This window comes from Camponotus vicinus, unplaced genomic scaffold, assembly GCF_025532165.1.
Source record: "Camponotus vicinus isolate PSW18456_S1 unplaced genomic scaffold, iyCamVici1.0 SCAF_5, whole genome shotgun sequence".
In the NCBI taxonomy this organism is placed as follows: domain Eukaryota; kingdom Metazoa; phylum Arthropoda; class Insecta; order Hymenoptera; family Formicidae; genus Camponotus; species Camponotus vicinus.
Window position 1 is genome coordinate 19,748,075 of NW_028141977.1, and position 21,425 is coordinate 19,769,499.

General features: G+C 28.7%; 2 protein-coding genes, 1 long non-coding RNA gene and 1 pseudogene across 5 annotated transcripts; 2 read left to right on the forward strand and 2 right to left on the reverse strand.

Moving 5' to 3' along the window:
• Positions 1–109: 109 nt before the first annotated feature.
• LOC145972422 (lysozyme-like) lies at positions 110–4,823 on the reverse strand. The gene is made up of 4 exons (XM_083101007.1): positions 4,665–4,823; positions 1,308–1,499; positions 605–678; positions 110–512 (listed from the first exon to the last, which is right to left on the reverse strand). Exons 1-4 carry the CDS (start codon positions 4,723–4,725, stop codon positions 372–374), a joined length of 468 nt encoding a protein of 155 aa, XP_082957133.1. The 5' UTR covers positions 4,726–4,823; the 3' UTR covers positions 110–371.
• A 3,407-nt stretch (positions 4,824–8,230) lies between these two features.
• Positions 8,231–11,852, forward strand: LOC145972421 (nucleolar MIF4G domain-containing protein 1-like; annotated as a pseudogene). The gene is made up of 8 exons (XR_014439150.1): positions 8,231–8,787; positions 9,116–9,678; positions 9,875–10,159; positions 10,239–10,414; positions 10,543–10,718; positions 10,830–11,176; positions 11,320–11,451; positions 11,559–11,852. The product of XR_014439150.1 is annotated as a nucleolar MIF4G domain-containing protein 1-like (transcript).
• A 725-nt stretch (positions 11,853–12,577) lies between these two features.
• LOC145972424 (lysozyme-like) lies at positions 12,578–20,950 on the reverse strand. Its single transcript, XM_083101011.1, has 4 exons — positions 20,791–20,950; positions 13,803–13,997; positions 13,102–13,175; positions 12,578–13,009 (listed from the first exon to the last, which is right to left on the reverse strand). Exons 1-4 carry the CDS (start codon positions 20,846–20,848, stop codon positions 12,869–12,871), a joined length of 468 nt encoding a protein of 155 aa, XP_082957137.1. The 5' UTR covers positions 20,849–20,950; the 3' UTR covers positions 12,578–12,868.
• On the forward strand, positions 16,396–18,036 carry LOC145971634 (uncharacterized). Of its 2 annotated transcripts, XR_014438909.1 has the most exons (4): positions 16,396–16,586; positions 17,108–17,532; positions 17,644–17,712; positions 17,784–18,036. It is a non-coding gene; the product is annotated as an uncharacterized LOC145971634 (long non-coding RNA). The 2 variants fall into 2 exon arrangements; XR_014438908.1 differs by lacking the exon at positions 16,396–16,586 and having other exon boundaries at positions 16,942–17,532.
• Positions 20,951–21,425: the final 475 nt, after the last annotated feature.

Consider the following 21,425-nt stretch of genomic DNA (forward strand, 5'->3'; position numbering starts at 1 on the left):
TATATATATATATATATATATATATATATATATATATATATATTTACAAAGATTGAAATTTATAATTATTAATTGCATATCAGTTCAAAACAAATGATAATGCATGTCATAGTTTCATATAAATGTATTTGTATTTTATATATATCATGGTTTTATATAAAATTGCACATTTCTGGTTACTTATGAGCTATATATGTCAGATCTTGATAATATTTCAATTATATGTCAAACATTCTTGCTGTGCGTTTAGAATTAATGATTTAAAATATTTGATAAAAATATATATCAGATATTCATGTGTATAATGCATATTGTGCATAATGATAATTAATGGATTGTATTTAAATTTTCCAACACATGATATGCATGTATTATTGGTTCCCGAAAGTTGCTATACACAATTTGTATCTCTTTTCGTATTTATTGTTTAGCGGACCGGTACAGCCATAAGCGCCCAATCGATGAATACGCAAATAATCGTCGCAATCGATCACTCCGTTTCCAGTGCAGTCCTGTTCAATAAATGTATAAAAAATGTTACATAGCAATGATAATATCGAGTATTATTTTATATCTATATATATCGATCAAAAACTGATCCTACCTGACTGAATTTGGCCATGTAGCCTTGTATCGTACGAGCAGCGCAATAAGGATCGTTGACACATCGGGGATAAGCTAAAGATGAAAAAAAGAAAAAAATTATATATTATAAAATTTCTATTTCTTTTTATATGATTTAAATATAGGTATTTAAATTTTACATTTCTTTTTTCCAGAAACTGAATTGAAAAAAGTCATTTAATAGATATTTGAATTATTTAACTTTGTATAGAAAGAAATATACATATTTTGTATTCTTTTTTCAGATTTTAAGTAAACGTATACATTTGATAAGGAAACCTATATAACTAGATAAATATTTTTGTAGAGAAATATTTATACATTCTTATATTTATCTAGCTAATCTTATGAATTCTCAAAAGGCTATATTTCATATAGCATTACAGTAGATTCTTGGATCGCTGATTGACAGCATTCTCTTGAATTAATGCGTATAATTTTTGTTTGAAGTTTTAGTCGAATTTCTCTTTTTAGCTACGCTTTCTATACGTTCGTCTATGCTCTTTCTTATGTCACTTTTCTTTTCAAAGTATGATAATACACTTGCCTTTTTTATTAGAGAAAGAGAGAGGGGAGTGAAATAAAACAAAAGTGCAGCTGTAAAGCACTAGAGTTGTAGAAATTATTATATCTGAATAGATATTCGAAAACAGTTTTTTTTTACGAGAAAAAAATTAACTCACCACCATCGGTGGCGCTCGGCTCATCGTTTAGAGTTGGTTTGCCAGCGTCTGACCAGTAGCCCCATGTTATAGCGAAGGGTCCGCAAACTGTGTCGGAACAGCCGATAGTGGTGTTACATCCCGAAGTAACTTCGCATATGCAGCCTAAGCAGACTTGTGACACGGGTTCTTCATTGTTGGACGGTAATTGAGCTGTAATAAAAAAAATCATTAATCATAAAATTATAATATTCTAGCAGATGCCTAGATGGCCAATTGTCTGTGAGATTACTATCAACTTGTTACTATTGACAGTTATTGACAATAATATGATTGTATCGGTGATATGATAACAATGTATGATTTATAATATTTGATTATCTGGATGTTCATGTATAGATGATTTATTAGAAGTACATATATGATAGTATTGTTTATTTAGTATTAAGCTTTCTAATTAAATGAAGAATATACTGCTCCTAATAATAAATTTTAAAAAATTAAAATAGCAACAATTTATAAATGGAAGGAAAATAATTTTGATTTAAAAAAAGAAAATTTTCTATATCAACTTTTTCGAATCTTCAAAATCATATAAATTTTAGGCTATTTTGCGAATATAAAGAAAAATATATTTACGAACTTTATTTCCAGTTTGTCTGCAAAATATTGTCTGTTTATTAAGAGTTTAATCAAGAAGAAAAGTTTTTTAGAAAAGGTAGTCGAATCCATAATTAATAACAATAATAATGAATGATAATATATGACAATTGAAACAGTTAAATTTCTCTATATTGTACAGATTTATTGTAGAATGGGTCATTTTTTATTAGAATTTTATATAACCAGGATCTAAATCGTCTAAAATCATCTGTAAGATGATACATACTTTGATTAGAATAACAATAAAAAAAATGATTATATCTCTGTGATATGTGCGGAATTGACATTTTTGGGATCGTGACGTCTCGCAGAACATACATTTGCATCTTATTATATTGTACTCATATCTATATACGAGTATGGTTTTACAACGTCATGGTTAAAAATATAACTCAAATCTGCCTGTGAATTTAAATTGCAACTTGTTCAGGCGCGCGCTACAATGAATATCTTTCTGGTTTGATTTTATATTCGGATCGTACCTTGCCTTTGTCATTTTTTATTATGAAGTTATATCAAGTCGAACCTGGTCGAGCAGAAAATGGATGTCCAATGTTTAGAATCTTTTCAAATATTCGTATTCCGAATTATTACATCTTTATGTTTACTTTAAAATATATGATATGAATATATTATCCGGAATTAATTTTATCAAAATAATGACGCGAGAGGAAGAATCGTTCTATATTTTCTAAATAAGTTTACAATAAACTAAATTTACATAATTCTATATTTTAAATAAATATACAGTAAATTAAATAATTTTAGTCCATTAATTTTGACGTTTCGCATTTTTCTGAATTAGATTGTAATCGCGAATTATTTCGTAAGTTTTATTAAATAGAGTATAGAAGAGGATCATTTAATGAGAGATTTTTGTGTTTCTTGAATTCGCCAATCGCGGATTCTTCCGTCAATACCGTTATCTTAAATTTCTCGTCATCATAATCGAAACTCGGTATTTCCAGATTGCTTAAAAAATATACGCGTTAAATAATATTTTTTTAAATATTTTTAAAACAATGCATTCTGAAATCATGATCCATTAACATTTAATATATGATTTAAGAATACTGTATGGTTTTATTTTATAAATATTATTTTTTATTTTTGGTTGAAAGTTTTTATCGCAATGTGATAGTTGACATACAATCGCAGCATCACTATATATTATAATCTATTACACTTAATGAGGTTATCAAGTATGATGTACGAGAAAACACGGATCTAAAAAAAACACGATTATCACATTAAATTAAACAATTTTTCATCGTTATTTTAATTTTTATTTCGTAAATAGACTGCATCTAATTGCATTGAAAAAACAATAATCATAACATCTATCGTAATTCGAACGCAAGATTTTACTCGTTTATGTAGAAACATAAGACAGAACGGATAGTTCATCGGATAATCATCTTATTAGTCATCTTCTGTGACAAACATAACATTGTTGAAGAGAAACTAGTGGACTCGTAATAGTACCGTGATTATATATACGTAACTTGTAGCGTTATGTAGTCATTAACTATTAGAAAATGTATATATTTAGAGAGAGAAAGAATAGAGTCGAATAATTTTTCATTTTTAACAAGGATGTATGTGTATTAAAAAAATGTCGCATATATTGTATATTTAATCCATTATACATTATTTCTTTAAAAAAATAATGGATACTCTTTATAAAATTGTAGATATTAGAATTAGCACAAGTGCATGTGGGAAGAAGAAGCTCGATCTTTTGTTAGAGAGAATAAGAGAGCTCTTGCGATCAAGGCTGATGGCCAAGGATGCGATCATAGAAATATTTTTAAATAATGACACGCACTGTTATTAACGATACATTATAATATAAAAATACTTGGAACTTGTAGGACGGTAGAAAAAACAGTAAAAAATTCTGGCAAATCTGTAGATTTTTTTCTACAGATTTGCAGATTTCTCTCTTTCAAACCAATTTAACTTTAATGGAGAACTTGGAGAAATTGCTTTGCATTAAAACATATATAATTCTGGTGAAATTATTGCTTAAATAAATTAGCAATAAATTATTGCTTATATCGCTTAAATCGCGTATAAACATAATATGTAAAATAAAACGGAATTTAGAATGAAAAATTTTTTTTATATGAATTGTAAAAATGGATAGTCACATTGATTTAAAAAATCTGTAAAAAAGTGCATATAAATTATAAATTGATAAAAATTTATTTTGATAATTTTTTTGATTCTGAAATAATTTCAATTATTCAAAGTTTAGATATAATTATAAAGGGAATTAATAGGATATTTGATAAAAGATTGATTATTGTACGATTTTTGTACAATTTTATTTATAATCTCTTAGTCAAATTATTGAATATTATTCTCGAGTCAGACTCGAACACATTATCAAACATTGTGAATATCAGATATTATATTTTCACATCTACTGTTTGAAAATTAAAAAAAATATAACTTGTATCTTAAATTTTGTCAACATTTTTGTTTTATTGTAAATTGTCAATATTTTTAATTTCATGATTAAACGTTATTCTAACTCGTATTTTTTATAAATTTATTGCAATTTGATAAGTGTTAATCGCAACGCTATTACTTTGTACTTATTTACAATAACAATGATTAAATTATAATTTATGCGAATTTGGATGAAATTTGCATATTATGAATATTATGTTCTCTTAAATAGAAAATATAAAAATATAAATAACTCACCGTGGATACAAACGCAAAGAGGCACAAATATCGCGACGATCCAGGAAGCTCTCGCGAACATCTCGAAGATGTGTGCTTTCGATCCGTAAGAAACAACGTCTATTAACGCACTGTGCTCGTCGCGAGATGATCCGCACTTTCAAGTCGTCCTCGACTCGATCGCTTTCTTATATACGGCGATAATAGTCACACGATAAAGACATGGATACGATGACGCAGAAAGAGCGGGGAAAGGAAGAGCGTTTGTCGCCGAAGGACGAGAATTTCGTCGTCATTGCTGTTCGTATCGAGAGAAGAGAAGAGAAACAAAAATATTAAAACAGAAACTGAAAGTGGCCGAAAATGAACAGTTAAACGATATTCTGTCCTTCGGTCTTAAACTGGGCATTATCGCACCGATCAATTCGTCGAATAAAATTTTTTTATTAGCAGCAAAGATATGTACTCTACGAAGAATATTCTTCAAGTATATCGCAAAAGTTAGAAGATATAAAAAAATTAGAATAGATTTCAGGTGCTTTTGTAAATACAAATAATCTTTCTGAAAAAACTAAGCAACGACTTTTTATATAAACTTTATATAGGTTTTTTTCTTCTTATTTATCGTTATTGATAAAATTAAAAAAATAATCAACAGCATTTATATATTCGCATAAATCGTAGTCATAATTAAAGATATAAATAGTAGCATAATTAAAGATATTAATCCATATATACATTATATCTTGAAATTTCTAAGAAATAACGTATTATTTATTATTTTAATATTTATTAGCTGTGGATATATTACACATGATCTCCCTTTCTTTAGTCATTTTTTTATTTATATTTTTTTTTATATTAGTTTATAATCATTTATATTTATAAAAAGAAATGTCAGCAGGATATAACATAAAAACATATATTCTATAGTTTTCACATGCTGTTCTATTCGAAACTTGCAAAGGAAATTAAAAAACAGTCCCTGCATCTTTTCACGATCCTTAACACATCCTACATAAATGTCGGCGCCTATCAATACATAAAAGAAATTTACAACAGAAAAAAAGAAGACTGGAAGATAAAAAGCGGACTATATTTAGTCGTTATTACGAGACTTGATCTTTCATAGTTTTGCGGGGAGAAGAGACCAAAAAAAAAACGTTCTGGAAAAAAAACGTTCTAAATAATCTTGCATTCTTTCGCGATCTCTAACGTTCCTTCTAAACATAAATATCGAGGCACCTTAACTTGCTACTTTAAAACTTGCAACAGAAAGTTGTCGCGAGAACCGCGACAACCGGATCCTCAGGTTCAATGTCAATGGCCTAAAGCACGTGAGATGTTCGCTCTCATCTCTATGGATATAATTGATGAACTTTTCTATGGGAACAAGTTTGTAGATGTTCTGTGCCCCGGCATGTTATTATACCAATGATACTATTCATTAAAATTACAATATCAGCGATTCATTAAAATTTCCGCAGTAATACATGTTATGAAACTAATGAATGAGGAAAATCCATTTTTCCAGATAATGTACAGCAATATTTATACACGCATATAAACATGAATAACTAATCGTATGTATTCACAGATAAAATCTGTGAAATTCCCGTTACATCAATGCGTAAGCGATATAATGTCTAAAAAATCCTTTTCCCACATTACGTCTTTAAATTGTTTTCTTGCTATAGCTCTACTTATTTCTCTCTTGTAAGAAGCTGATAACATCGTATGAAATAATTTCATAAATCTTTTGAAATCTTTAGAATATTTAAATGATATTAAAAAATGCAGAATTAGAAAAATTTAAACACAAATCAATCTTGAAGGAAATTCAGTTAGGATTATTATATTATGCGAGATAAAAACTTGACAGTGTATATATATATATATATATATATATATATATATATATATATATAAATACAATAAAATATTTAATGTAATAAATATACATGCATATTTTATAAATACACATACATATAAAATATCTTATATACAGTTTTGTGGTCCTATCTGATATAAATATATGTATAAAGAGAGAGAGAGAGAGAGAGAAAGAGGGTCCCAAAATTAATTTATATTAAAATTTTATTAAGCGTCTTGCTACTTCTCAATCTCTTCGCTGCAATGCAATTGATAAAATATTACAAATTAGAGAAGATTTAAATAAATATTTGAATATTGAATATAAAAATAGCAATCATAATAAATAATATACCAAACTTCCGCGCAATTTATCTTGTTTATAATGACAGATTTGTAACGTTTCTTAAATGATTTCTCGCTCATTGTTGCAGCAAACCAACAAAGAGTTAGATCATCTTTTCATGGATGTGAGAGTATTTGAATTGGTAAAGAAGGCATCTGGTAAATTAAAAATTGTAGAGTTAAGAAATAGATTCACTTATAAACAACAGAAAAAAATTACGATAAAAAATAATTACGATAAAAAATAATTAAAATAAAAACCCATACAGCACCGAATATTGCAGCAATATTATTAATATTGTTGTAACATTGCAGCAACATTGCAATATTGCCGCAATATTACTGCAATGTTCTGTGCTGTATGAGAAGATGATAATAATTATTCAGCTGTAATAATGATATCTATTATAAAACTTCTGAATATAATTCATTCATTTTTAATTTCATTTTTTCCATGTGCAAAAAAATTGACTATATCAATAACAAATATTATAACAAATAAATTATAAGTATTGCAAATATTATATCGGTAAATTAATTGGCTTGAAGTGGTTCTTATGCACAGACTTCTATATATACTAGACTGCTAACTCCTTATATATAAGACGGCTTCGATTTTATGTACAAATCACAGATAGGTATATAAAGGTATTCTATTCTGCGCATGCGCTCTGCGATAACGCATGTTTATATGTATATGCATACGCAAGCTAGGTTAAGTATATGATATATATCTATATCGATATCTGCGCATGTGCAGAATAAGTCACGTTAGTACATAAAATGTGAGGACATTTTATATAAGCAAAATATGGGGAGTTAGCAGTCTAGTTATATTAGAAGTCTGTGTTCTTATGCCTGTTCTCAACGTCGTTTAACTTTAATCTTAGCTTAATTCACTCTTCGTCTCCTTCTAATTCCTTCCTTTAGAAAAAGGAAAAATGAGTTAAGCTAAGATTAAAGTTAAACGACGTTGATAGAAACGGCCATTAATTCGCTAATTAGAGAATCTTTCGAATTTTCTTGCTCCAATATAACTGAGGAAATAATAAATTAGAGATTCTTCTGATCTCTGTAATTATTAGATAATTATACCTTTCACATGCACTTTTTTCTTCACAATAAGTCAAATCCTCTTCCTTTTCTTTGTAATCCGATGCCTGAGCAATTTCGCAATTTCGTGAAAAGTAAAGCACACACTCTTCTCGGAAAAACAAGACTACAATTTTTAAATTGATGAAACGCGCGCCGAGAACATTTTGCGAGAATTGCGTTCGAAAATCCATTCTCATCGAAACAACGTTTGATCAATCGCGATAAAAAGATTTCTTCGTTCTGATTGGCCAATTAAATGCTACTTTGCACACGAACAATTTTTGAAAACATCCTTGATAGGTTTTCGAACGCAATTCTAGATAACAGATTCTGGATAAAACGAGTCGTGACGTGTCGTATCTTGACATTCGTGCATCATGATTGTTGGTCACTATGGTTGCATGATGTAGGCGCATAAGATGGAAACACGTGTATGTAGTGAGTTGCGAGGTTAAAACTGTAAAGTTAACTTTTACGTGCAAAATGGGACGTGTCAAGACTAAACCAGCGGAGAAAACGCGGAAAATATTACGCAAAGAAAAGAGACAACAAAAGAAGTTAAATAGAGCAGCATTTTATCAAAAGAAAAATAAAAATCAAGAACAGAGCAATATTAAACAAACGCCATCAACGAAGGCGCAAAAACGATAAAGGCCTAAAGATATGAAGAAAGAAAGGATAGAAATAAAAGCGAAAAAACAAAAAATGGAACAATTGAAACAGGCCAATCAAGAAGAAGACAAAATGATTAAACAATTAGAGAAACGATTAAAGTTGGACAAACGAAAGAGCAAATCCACTCCAAAGTCTTTCGTATCGGATGGTTTAGACTGTATCCTTTATAATTTTTAAGATTTCATGTATATTTTCTTCTCGCGTTTTCAAGAATATAATTTTATGTATATTTTATATAACTTCAACATATTTTAATATAAAATTTATTGAAGTAGTCTCAATAAACTTATATTTCTATATTTTATAACAAATATAAAAGTTTCATGATATTGTCTATATATTTATATATTTTAAATTATTCTTGGTTTTATTAATTTTTTACATATTCCTAAATAAACTTGAAATATATTTTTATACATTAAATACATTTATACTATCGCATTGATTACAAATAATTTATATACCTTTAACTCAATTATATATAGATCTTTTAGATTTTTGTGATTCTGAGAATAGGAATCATCTGGTTGAAACTGATAAACAATTATTAGAAACTGGATTGAGCACAGAATTTGAAGAAGATTTAAATATAGCTATTGGTGCTGAAAATGATGTTGAGAATGAAAGTGAAAAATTTGAAGGAGAAAATAACAAAGATAATGACGAAGATTCTGAGCAAGATATGAACAATGAAAGTCTTTCAACTAATGAAAATTCAGATCAAGATGATAATGAAGATATTGCTCTAGAAGAGGCAAATGATATAAATATTGAAACTGAGGAATATTTAAGTGATAAGGATGAGACAGAGGATGAAGAATCAAGGCATATTACATTAGAGCAATCAGATGATAATGAAGGCTTGTGGGAAGATATTTATGGTAGACAAGAAGGGTAATATTGCATCAAAGAAATATGTACCACCTGGTGCACATTACAAGCACCGATATTTCTGTCAGTGGTGAAAAAGTTCATTAGATTGGAAAGGCAATTGAAAGGTATCCTAAATAGAGTGGCAGAGCAAAATATGCATACTATTGGAAATCAGGTAATTGATATAAATGCATATGCAATTATACTTGTGATAGCTTGTGATAGCTTGTGATTAAACATGAAGATCATAAATTATAAAATATCATATTAATCATAAATTATAAATTCATATAGTTATAAATTATATATTTTTATTAAGAGATGTCAATTTTTCTTGTGATGAAAGATTTATCTAAATATTTTTAATATAGGTAGAGGAAATGTATATGTCAAATAGTTGTAACAACATGAATGTAATATTATCCAAACTAATGATAGAAAGTATAGTTGCACCAGTATTAACTCCAGATCGACTTATCTGTGAACATATGATGTTGATTACTATATTACATGCAAATATTGGTACAGAAGTTGGTGCACATTTTTTATTGACTATTGTAAGAAAGCTTTCTCAGATGTTGGAAGAATCTGACTGTGTTGAGAATAAGGAATTAGATAATTTAATCCTTATAATTTCACATCTTTATAATTTCAAGGTAAAATATAGTTAACAACAATATAGATAACAACAAATAGTTTTTACATACAATTCTTACACAATTTCATTCTTTTTAGGTGTATGGTCATCGACTTATATATCAAATATTAGAGAAATTCACAGAGAAAGAGATTGAACTAATTTTGCTGATTTTGAAAACAGTGGGTTTTCAATTAAGAAAAGATGATCCAACTGCAATGAAAGATCTGATATTAAGTTTGTAACAAAAGGCAAACAATGCAACTGCGGAAAAGTGAGCTTTATATTTTTCGATATAATTAATATTTATTTCTGAATTGCTTTACTAATTATTGTGTAAATTTATATTTCTCTCTGTACTTTTTATTTTTATTATGTTTGTATGTCTTATTATCTTTATAGTTCGAGAGTCAAGTTTATGTTAGAGATATTACTGGCATTAAAAAATAATAATATGAGCAAAATATCTCAATATGATCCATCTCAGATAGAACATTTGAAAAAAATTATAAAAAATTTTATCCATAAGGGTAATAGTGTCACACAATTTAATGTAACTCTGGAAGACTTATTAGAAGGTAAAGGGAAAAATAATATTATATAATATGATGGAAAAATATATACACATAGGTAAATTATATTTTTATAAATATCAACTTTATATCAAGTATTTATATTTTCTTTCTTAGTTGATGAAAGAGGAAAATGGTGGATAATAGGATCAGCCTGGTCCGGTCTCAGGGATATTGGTAAAGTTGAAAAAACTTCAGAAGACAAGAAACAAAAATACAATGAGAAAATATTGGAATTGGCACGAAAACAAAGGATGAATATTAGAAGAGATATCTTTTGCCTGCTAATGACAACTGAAGATTATTTAGACGCGTTTGAAAAGGTTCATCATCTTAGTTTGAAAAATCAGCAGGAAAGAGAAGTAATTTATGTCATCCTCAATTGCTGCATTCAAGAGAAAAAATTTAATCCTTATTATGCCGTACTAGCGCAAAGGCTATGTGACTCTGATAGAAAATATCAGGTATATAAATGTAATATATTTTATGCACAAAGAACTTATCTTCTTTTTACTTTTTTTTCAATAATATAATTAAAATAACTTTATAATAATTATTATGTTTAATTTTAATTTGTAATAATTGTAATTATGTTTAATTTTTGTAGTTAACTATACAATATGCATTGTGGTATAAATTGAAGATATTAGAAGATTTAAATACAAAACAACTAACAAATCTAGCAAAGTTCTTGACCCACTTATTTTTAGGCAACGGTCTCCCTCTTTCTGTTTTAAAAGTATGTAAATTTGTATTGTATATTCGATATTTATTTTTTGCAGCACTTTAATTATTATGTTTATATTAATATTGCTGTTATTATTGTACTTCTTTTGATAATTTCAGGTGATCCAATTTATGGAATTAGATAAACTAACAATGAGGCTTATACGACAAATCATGTTAGGAATATTATTACATGAAAATGAAGAGGCTTGTTTAGACGTGTTTGGAAGAATATACCTATCTCCAAAGTTGCAAACTTTTAGAGAAAGTCTTCGATTATTCATGAATCATTTCCTTGTAAAAAATATCGATACTACTGAAAATATGCAGCAACAAAGTGAATTAGTGAAAAAACGGGCAGGAATAGTAGATAAAATATTAAGTACTCGAGAATCGAAACTTATATTTTAAAGATTTTATAAATCATGTATTATTATTTTATCATTATATATATATATATATATATATATATATATGTGTAAAAAATTTATTTTTTATATATGTAACATTCTGTAAATATGTATAAATGTGTAATACATATTCTTTCATCAATATTTATATACTTTCTTACAATTATAAAAAAAGCATATGTAATATACAAAAAGGAGAAAGTAACAAATCGATCTAAAAATATACTTTAGATAAAAACAAAACGATAACAATAATATTTTAACACATGTTTATGATTGTACTGTATTTATTGCACAATATCTGTTAATTTTTCATATAATATTTTAATATTATTTAGATACAGTATTTTAATTTAATGTAATTATAATTGATTTTGATAACTTATTAAAAAGAATTACATATACAAAAATGAAAAAAAAAAGATTGAAGTATAAAAAGACTTATTAAAAAGAATTATGTATACAAATATAGAGAAAACGATTAAAGTATGAAAAGACTAAAAGCTCATTGCAGATATAAAATAACACTAATCAGGTAAAAAAAAAACTAAATGACAGCCAAAGAACAATTTATGATTTTATTCTAAAATTGAGAATATTGAATTTGAACAATCTTTACAACTAGCGCAAAAACATCCAGTTTTAATAAAATTATATATTCTTGATATTATATATATATATATATATTTACAAAGATTGAAATTTATAATTATTAATTGCATATCAATTCAAAACAAATGATAATGCATGTCATAGTTTCATATAAATGTATTTTGTATTTTATATATATCATGGTTTTATATAAAATTGTACATTTCTGGTTGCTTATGAGCTATATATGTTAAATCTTGATAATATTTCAATTATATGTCAAACATTCTTGCAGTGCGTTTATAATTAATGATTTCAAATATTTGATAAAAATATATCTCTATCAGATATTCATGTGTATAATGCACATTGTGCATAATGATAATTAATGGATTGTATTTAAATTTTCCAATACATGATATGCATGTATTATTGGTTTCCGAAAGTTGCTATACACAATTTGTATCTCTTTTCGTATTTATCGTCTAGCGGAGCGGTACAGCCATAAGCGCCCAATCGATAAATACGCAAATAATCGTCGCAATCGATCACTCCGTTTCCAGTGCAGTCCTGTTCAATAAATGTATAAAAAATGTTACATAGCAATGATAATATCGAATATTATTTTATATCTATATATATCGATCAAAAACTGATCCTACCTGATTGAATTTGGCCATGTAGCCTTGTATCGTACGAGCAGCGCAATAAAGATCGTTGACACATCGGGAATAAGCTAAAGATGAAAAAAAAGAAAATTATACATTATTGTTATAAAATTTCTATTTGTTTTTATATGATTTAAATATAGGTATTTAAATTTTACATTTCTTTTTTCCAGAAACTAAATTGAAAAGTGTCATTTAATAGATATTTGAATTATTTAACTTTGTATAGAAAGAAATATACATATTTTGTATTCTTTTTTCAGATTTTAAGTAAACATATACATTTGATAAGGAAACCTATATAACTAGATAAATATTTTTGTAGAGAAATATTTATACATTCTTATATTTATCTAGCTAATCTTATGAATTCTTAAAAGGCTATATTTCATATAGCATTACAATAGATTCTTGGATCACTGATTGACAGCATTCTCTTGAATTAATGCGTATAATTTTTATTTGAAGTTTTAGTCGAATTTCTCTTTTTAGCTACGCTTTCTATACGTTCGTCTCTTTCTTATGTCACTTTTCTTTTCAAAGTATGATAATACACTTGCCTTTTTTATTAGAGAAAGAGAGAGGGGAGTGAAATAAAACAAAAGTGCAGCTATAAAGCACTAGAGTTGTAGAAATTATTATATCTGAATAGATATTCGAAAACAGTTTTTTTTACGAGAGAAAAATTAACTCGCCACCATCGGTGGCATTCGGCTCATTGTTTAGAGTTGGTGTGCCAGCGTCTGTCCAGAAGCCCCATGTTATAGCGTAGGGTCCGCAAAGTGGGCCAGAACAGCCGATAGTGGTGTTACATCCCGTAGCAACTTCGCATATGCAGCGTAAGCAGACTTGTGACACGGGTTCTTCATTCTTGGACGGAATTGATTGAGCTGTAATAAAAAAATCATTAATCATAAAATTATAATATTCTAGCAGATGCCTAGATGCTAATTGTCTGTGAGATTACTATCAACTTATTACTATTGACAGTTATTGACAATAATATGATTGTATCGGTAATATGATAGCAATGTATGATTTATAATATTTGATTATCTGGATGTTCATGTACAGATGATTTATTAGAAGTACATATATGATAGTATTGTTTATTTAGTATTAAGCTTTCTAATTAAATGAAGAATATACTGCTAATTAAATGAAGAATATACTGCTCCTAATAATAAATTTAAAAAAATTGAAGTAGCAACAATTTATAAATGGAAGGAAAATAATTTTGATTTAAAAAAGAAACTTTTCTATATCAACTTTTTCGAATCTTCAAAATTATATAAATTTTATGCTATTTTGCGAATATAAAGAAAAATATATTTACGAACTTTATTTCCAGTTTGTCTGCAAAATATTGTCTCTTTATTAAGAGTTTAATCAAGAAGAAAAGTTTTTTAGATGGTAGTCGAATCCATATTTAATAACAATAATAATGATTGATAAAATATGACAATTGAAGCAGTTAAATTTCTCTATTTTGTATAGATTTATTGTAGAATGGGTCATTTTTTATTAGAATTTTATATAACCAGGATCTAAATAGTCTAAAATCATCTATAAGATGATACATACTTTGAAGTAGAATAACAATAAAAAAAATGATTAGATATCTGTGATATGTGCGGAATTGACATTTTTTGGATCGTGACGTCTCGCAGAATATACATTTGCATCTTATTATATTGTACTCATCTATATACGAGTATGGTTTTACAACGTCATGGTTAAAAATATAACTCAAATCTGCCTGTGAATTTAAATTGCAATTCGTTCAGACGCGCGCTACAATGAATACCTTTCTGGTTTGATTTTATATTCGGATCGTAGCTTGCCTTTGTCATTTTTTATTATGAAGTTATATCAAGTCGAACCTGGTCGAGCAGAAAATGGATGTCCAATGTTTAGAATCTTTTCAAATATTCGTATTCCGAATTATTATATCTTTATGTTTAAGATATATGATATGAATATATTATCCGGAATAAATTTTATCAAAATAATGACGCGAGAAGAAGAATCGTTCTATATTTTCTAAATAAGTTTACAATAAACTAAATTTAGAATAATTCTATATTTTAAATAAATATACATTAAATTAAATAATTTTAGTCCATTAATTTTGACGTTTCGCATTTTTCTGAATTAGATTGTAATCGCGAATTATTTCGTAAGTTTTATTAAATAAGTATAGAAGAGGATCATTTAATGAGAGATTTTTGTGTTTCTTGAATTCGCCAATCGCGGATTCTTCCGTCAATACCGTTATCTTAAATTTCTCGTCATCATAATCGAAACTCGGTATTTCCAGATTGCTTAAAAAATATACGCGTTAATAATATTTTTTAAAATATTTTTAAAACAATGCATTCTGAAATCATGACCCATTAATATTTAATATATGATTTAAGAATATTGTATGTTTTCATTTTATAAATATTATTTTTTATTTTTGGTTGAAAGTTTTTATCGTAATGTGATAGTTGACATACAATCGCAGCATCACTATATATTATAATCTATTACATTTAATGAGGTTATCAAGTATGACGTACGAGAAAACACGGATCTAAAAAATACACGATTATCACATTAAAATAAACAACTCTTCATCGTTATCTTAATTTTTATTTCGTCGTAAATAGACTGCATCTAATTGCATTGAAAAAACAATAATCATAACATCTATCGTAATTCGAACGCAAGATTTTACTCGTTTATGTAGAAACATAAGACAGAACGGATAGTTCATCGGATCATCTTATTCCCGACAAAAACAGTTACGTCACATCCTCGTCGAATTCGCGTATTTTACGTGGCTTACGTGGGATGCAGATTTATCCACGAATTATCTACGTGGATACAACTTTCTTTTTTCATTATTACATCGAGGTCCTTTATTCTCGAAATATAAATGTAGATTTCATGTGGATATTTCTATTGAAATTATGATTAATCATTCAACGACTCGGTAATATTGTAATGTTAAAAGATATTTTATTAAAATTTTTCAATTGTAATTTTGTATCTGAAATATTTCAGAAATATACCTGCATCATGTTTTTTATAATATTTATAATATTTATATTATAATATTATAATATTTATATTTTATATAATTTTGTATTTGCAATATTTCTGAAATCTTTCAGAAAGATAAAATAGTTTGCTAAAATAAGATTATATCTGTATGTTTCTAAATATGCAATAGTACATATGTATATAGAATATGCTTCCTCGCTTTGCCGCTATGCGGCGCTGCATCTAATTAGCTTTTTTTTTTTTTTTATCGATGTGGAATCCAATCTTTACGGACACCCTTCACCCTCTCCCGAGAGAGAGGGCTCCGGGTAGTGCGGGACTCCAGGCTGGTTGCATCCATCCAGACCTGACTACCCGCTAAACCTCACTGGTGGCATCCTAACGTTCAGCGACGGCTCCCCGGGAACCGCTTGCGCATAACCTCCAGGGTGCATCAAAATAGCTAAATCGTATTCAACTTTTCGTCATAAAGTGTATATAAAGAACTGATACTAACACGGTTCGAAGTTTATTTTTTCTTTTAAGGACCGTCTACGATGGAAGTAATATTGGTGGAGTGGACGATGGAGTAAGGCGTAAGTGAATGGTTCTTTTCCATTTCGCATTACTCCTAGTCTTACGCCTTACTCCACCGTCCACTCCACCGATATTATTTTCATTGTAGACGGTCCTTTAGTCAGTTTAATTTAATAAACTGATTTAATTTAAAATAATTTGTTTAATAATCTGGATCGCTTGTTGGAATTCAGAATATGGAACAGATTATTTGAAATTAAACGGATAAATGGGAGAGCCTATTTATTGCGTATATTAAAAATAAAATATAAATAAAAATAAAATTATTTTTATGGCCGAGTGTATTTATATACTTTTATAAATGTCCAAGATATTCACTTATCAAAAATGAAAAAAGTAATATGTCTCGAAAGTTCATGAAATTTTCACATAGATTCCACGTAGATTCTAGTACCGTTTTTGAGCGGATTATCCACTCGAATATCCACGTGGATTCAACGATGTTAATCTACGTGGTAATAACGTGGATTTCACGTACTGTTTTTGTCGGGCGTGAGCTAAGAAATCCGGCCGAAAGTTGCAAGTAAATGACAGCACTGACTTATTATATTTTAAACTTTAATACTTTTCTTAATTTTTTATATTTGTATTTTAGAGTCTTAATATTTCTTATCGTTTTTTCTACATTATGTCATAGACATCTTTCCGTTACAAGTTCTGTTTCTCTCTACGCAGCAATATATGCTGATACTTTACTGTGCATTGTACTTTGTATTCGTGGTCCTGTATGCGTCTTTCTTCTTCTGCTCAGTTAAAGGAACAATATTACAGTTGAAGGAACAATACAATTATTTCGAAGTAAGTTTTTTCTCTTATATAATATATTTCTCAAATAAATCAATAAATTATTGATTGTAGTGAAGTATTTTATGTTTGTCTAATTTTTTTAATTTGTAAAATTGTTGGTAGCGCACATATGGGAAAGTCAACGTAAAACAGAAGGAATTAAAAACACGGCTTTTGCGAATATTATCATAGGTAATTGCATAAATTTATTTAATACAACTAATTTTTGAAATATGTTTGTTTTATAATAAAAATTTTTACAGGCACTATTTCAAACATATATAGATCATCGAGTTATTACGACTTAAAAAATAAATTTGCAGAATGGCTACGAAGAGCGGGAGATAGATACAGATACCATCAAAAAAAATTATGTCATACATAATACTTTTGTCATGACTTTGGCGAGTACCAAAATTAAAAAGACTCACTTTAAATGTCTAAAGTTTATAAATGTTTAAGTTCAAAGTTTATAAAGTTTATAGTTTATAAAGTTTATAGTTTATAGGTCAAGTTGAAGGTCAAGTTGAATGTAATTTTCTTTTTTATGTAATGCTCGACCTTTCATTAGACATTTTATTATCAGTTACTCATTAGACATTTTATTAATCAGTTACTTTTACATTATGCGCTGTTATGTAGCACGAGGAATACCTCTATAAATATATTTAATAAATTCTGTAAATATTATATTTGTATATTTTATTATAACCTATAATTAAGACGAACACATACCGAAAAGTAAGTCTTAGAAATGACTAATAAATATCTAAAAGAGATCTTTAAAGCACCTAAAAAGATGTCTAAAAGAAGTCTTAAAGACTACTAAAGGATGTTCATGAATAGCCACGTTTTAGTTATCTTATGGACAGACTAATCCCACACGGAACAAAAACCTCTAATGGATGTCCACTAGACGTCTACCATGGAGATTCGAAACCTCCATTAGATGTCCATGAAACGTCCCGTAAACATCTACTAGACATCCACAGTTTCGCATTTCATACCTCCATGCGACATCCATTAGACGTATTCATAGATGTCATATGTACGTTATATGGAGTAATTATAGATATTGAATGAAGCGTTCATGGATGTCATATGTACGTTATATGGAGTAATTATAGATATTTTGTGGAGCTCTTATGGATGTCAGATATACGTTATATGGAGTAATTATAGATATTTTGTCGAGCTTTCATGGATGTCATATGTACGTTATATGGAGTAACAAATAGATAATGAACGGATCATTTTCGTTTATTGGCCGGACATTTACTTGTCCGACTTATATAATCGATTTAATATCTGTAGTTCCTTTATTGAAACTGTATCAGAAATTAGATCGAAGTAATACTTTTAATTTTATCTGTCACCTTTTGCAAGCTTTATATAATTCTCATGACTAAAACTCAAGTACGAGAAAAAGAGCGCACCATAGCGGTAAACGAACGAACTAGCGCGATTACTGATTTTACAGTGAAATTTTACTTCCACTGACTATAATTATTAGTGAGATATAAGATAAAATAACAAAAAATAATATTTACCAATACTAGGAAAAATAATTAATAAAAATTATTTATGTTAAGAGAAATGTGTACACATCTATCATACATCCATAACCGACGTCTAATGGACATCCATGATGAATTTACAAACGACATCTACCGTGGAGATAATATGGATTTCTATTAGAGATCCATTGAACATCCACCGTGGAGATAGAGGTCACATGGAGGTATGGAGGTTATATGGACCTCCAATGGATGTCATGTTTCATGTGGGATATGTCACTGAAAGCGGGTCATGAGACTGCTTTTAGTCTTCTTTCGATTTAACGAAAGAAGTTTTATCACTAAAAGATGTCTGTGACAAAAATATGTCCAGTTTTAGTAGTACATTTAGACGACTTGGTGCTGTATGGGTTGTCAATATTTTTAATTTCATAATTAAACGTTATTTTAACTCGTATTTTTTATAAATTTATCGCAATTTGATAAGTGTTAATCGCAACCCCGACAAAAACAGTACGTGAAATCCACGTTATTACCACGTAGATTAATATCGTTGAATCCACGTAGATATTCGAGTGGATAATCCGCTCAAAAAACGGTACTAGAATCTACGTGGAATCTATGTGAAAATTTCATGAACTTTCGAGACATATTACTTTTTTCATTTTTGATACGTGACTATCTTGGACATTTATAAAAGTATATAAATACACTCGGCCATAAGAATAATTTTATTTTTATTTATATTTTATTTTTAATATACGCAATAAATAGGCTATCTCCCATTTATCCGTATAATTTCAAATAATCTGTTTCATATTCTGAATCCCAACAAGCGATCCAGATTATTAAACAAATTATTTTAAATTAAATCAGTTTATTAAATTAAACTGACTAAAGGACCGTCTACAATGAAAATAATATCGGTGGAATGGACGGTGAAGTAAGGCGTAAGACTAGGAGTAATGCGAAATGGAAAAGAACCATTCGCTTACTCCACCGTCCACTCCACCAATATTACTTCCATCGTAGACGGTCCTTAAAAGAAAAAATAAACTTCGGACTGTGTTAGTATCAGTTCTTTATATACACTTTATGACGAAAAGTTGAATACGAGTTAGCTAATTTGATGCAGCGCCGCATAGCGGCAAAGCGAGGAAGCATATTCTATATACATATGTACTATTACATATTTAGAAACATACAGATATAATCTTTTTCTTAGCAAACTTTTTTATCTTTCTGAAAGATTTCAGAAATATTGCAAATACAATATTATATAGAATATAAATATTATATTATAATATAAATATTATAAATATTATAAAGAACATGATGCAGGTATATTTCTGAAATATTTCAGATACAAAATTACAATTGAAAAATTTTAATAAAATATTTTTTAACATTACAATATTACCGAGTTGTTGAATGATTAATCATAATTTCAATAGAAATATCCACATGAAATCTACATTGATATTTCGAGAATAAAGTACCTCGATGTAATAATGAAAAAAGAAAGTTGTATCCACGTAGATAATTCGTAGATAAATCTGCATCCACGTAAGCCACGTAAAATACGTGGATTCGACGAGAATGTGACGTAACTGTTTTTGTCGGGACGCTATTACTTTGTACTTATTTACAATAACAATGATTAAATTATACTTTATGCGAATTTGGATGAAATTTGCATATTATGAATATTATGTTCTCTTAAATAGAAAATATAAAAATACAAATAACTCACCGTGAATATAAACGCAAAGAGGCACAAATATCGCGATCCAGGAAGCTCTCGCGAACATTTCGAAGATGTGTACTTTCGATCCGTAAGAAACAACGTCTATTAACGCACTGTGCTCGTCGCGAGATGATGCGCACTTTTGAGTCGTCCTCGACTCGATCGCTTTCTTATATACGGCGATAATAGTCACACGATGAAGACAAGGATACGAAGACGCAGAAAGAGCGGGAAAAGGAAGAGCGTTTGTCGCCGGAAGACGAGAATTTCGTCGTCATTGCTGTTCGTATCGAAAAAAGAGAAGAGAAACAAAAATATTAAAACAGAAACTGAAAGTGGCCGAAAATGAACAGTTAAATGATATTCTGTCCTTCGATCTTAAACTGGGCATTATCGCACCGATTCTGGAGGCCTGCCCCGGCCCTATCTTAGGATCCATCCGCCACTGCTATTTGGTACAGTGAGGATTTTAGTATATACTATAGGGATCTTGGGGGATGTGGTCACTCTACGGCGTTGTGCTCGTCGGTGCCGTTTCATACGGAAGGCCAGTCGGAAGCCAGCATGCACGCGAATACCTCCACCGGCACTTATTTGGTCAGCGAGCGACCTTTCAGGGATCTTCCGTGGCAATCGGCGTT

Bases quoted from the DNA above. Each gene is read 5' to 3' on its own strand.
- LOC145972422 (XM_083101007.1), bottom strand. From the start codon at position 4,725: ATGTTCGCGAGAGCTTCCTGGATCGTCGCGATATTTGTGCCTCTTTGC. The intron at 1,500-4,664 runs GTGAGTTATTTA...TTTTTATTACAG, and splicing joins TCTTTGCGTTTGTATCCACG to CTCAATTACCGTCCAACAAT. The intron at 679-1,307 runs GTGAGTTAATTT...TTTCATCTTTAG, and splicing joins GCCGAGCGCCACCGATGGTG to CTTATCCCCGATGTGTCAAC.
- LOC145972424 (XM_083101011.1), bottom strand. From the start codon at position 20,848: ATGTTCGCGAGAGCTTCCTGGATCGCGATATTTGTGCCTCTTTGCGTT. The intron at 13,998-20,790 runs GTGAGTTATTTG...TTTTTATTACAG, and splicing joins TCTTTGCGTTTATATTCACG to CTCAATCAATTCCGTCCAAG. The intron at 13,176-13,802 runs GCGAGTTAATTT...TTTCATCTTTAG, and splicing joins GCCGAATGCCACCGATGGTG to CTTATTCCCGATGTGTCAAC.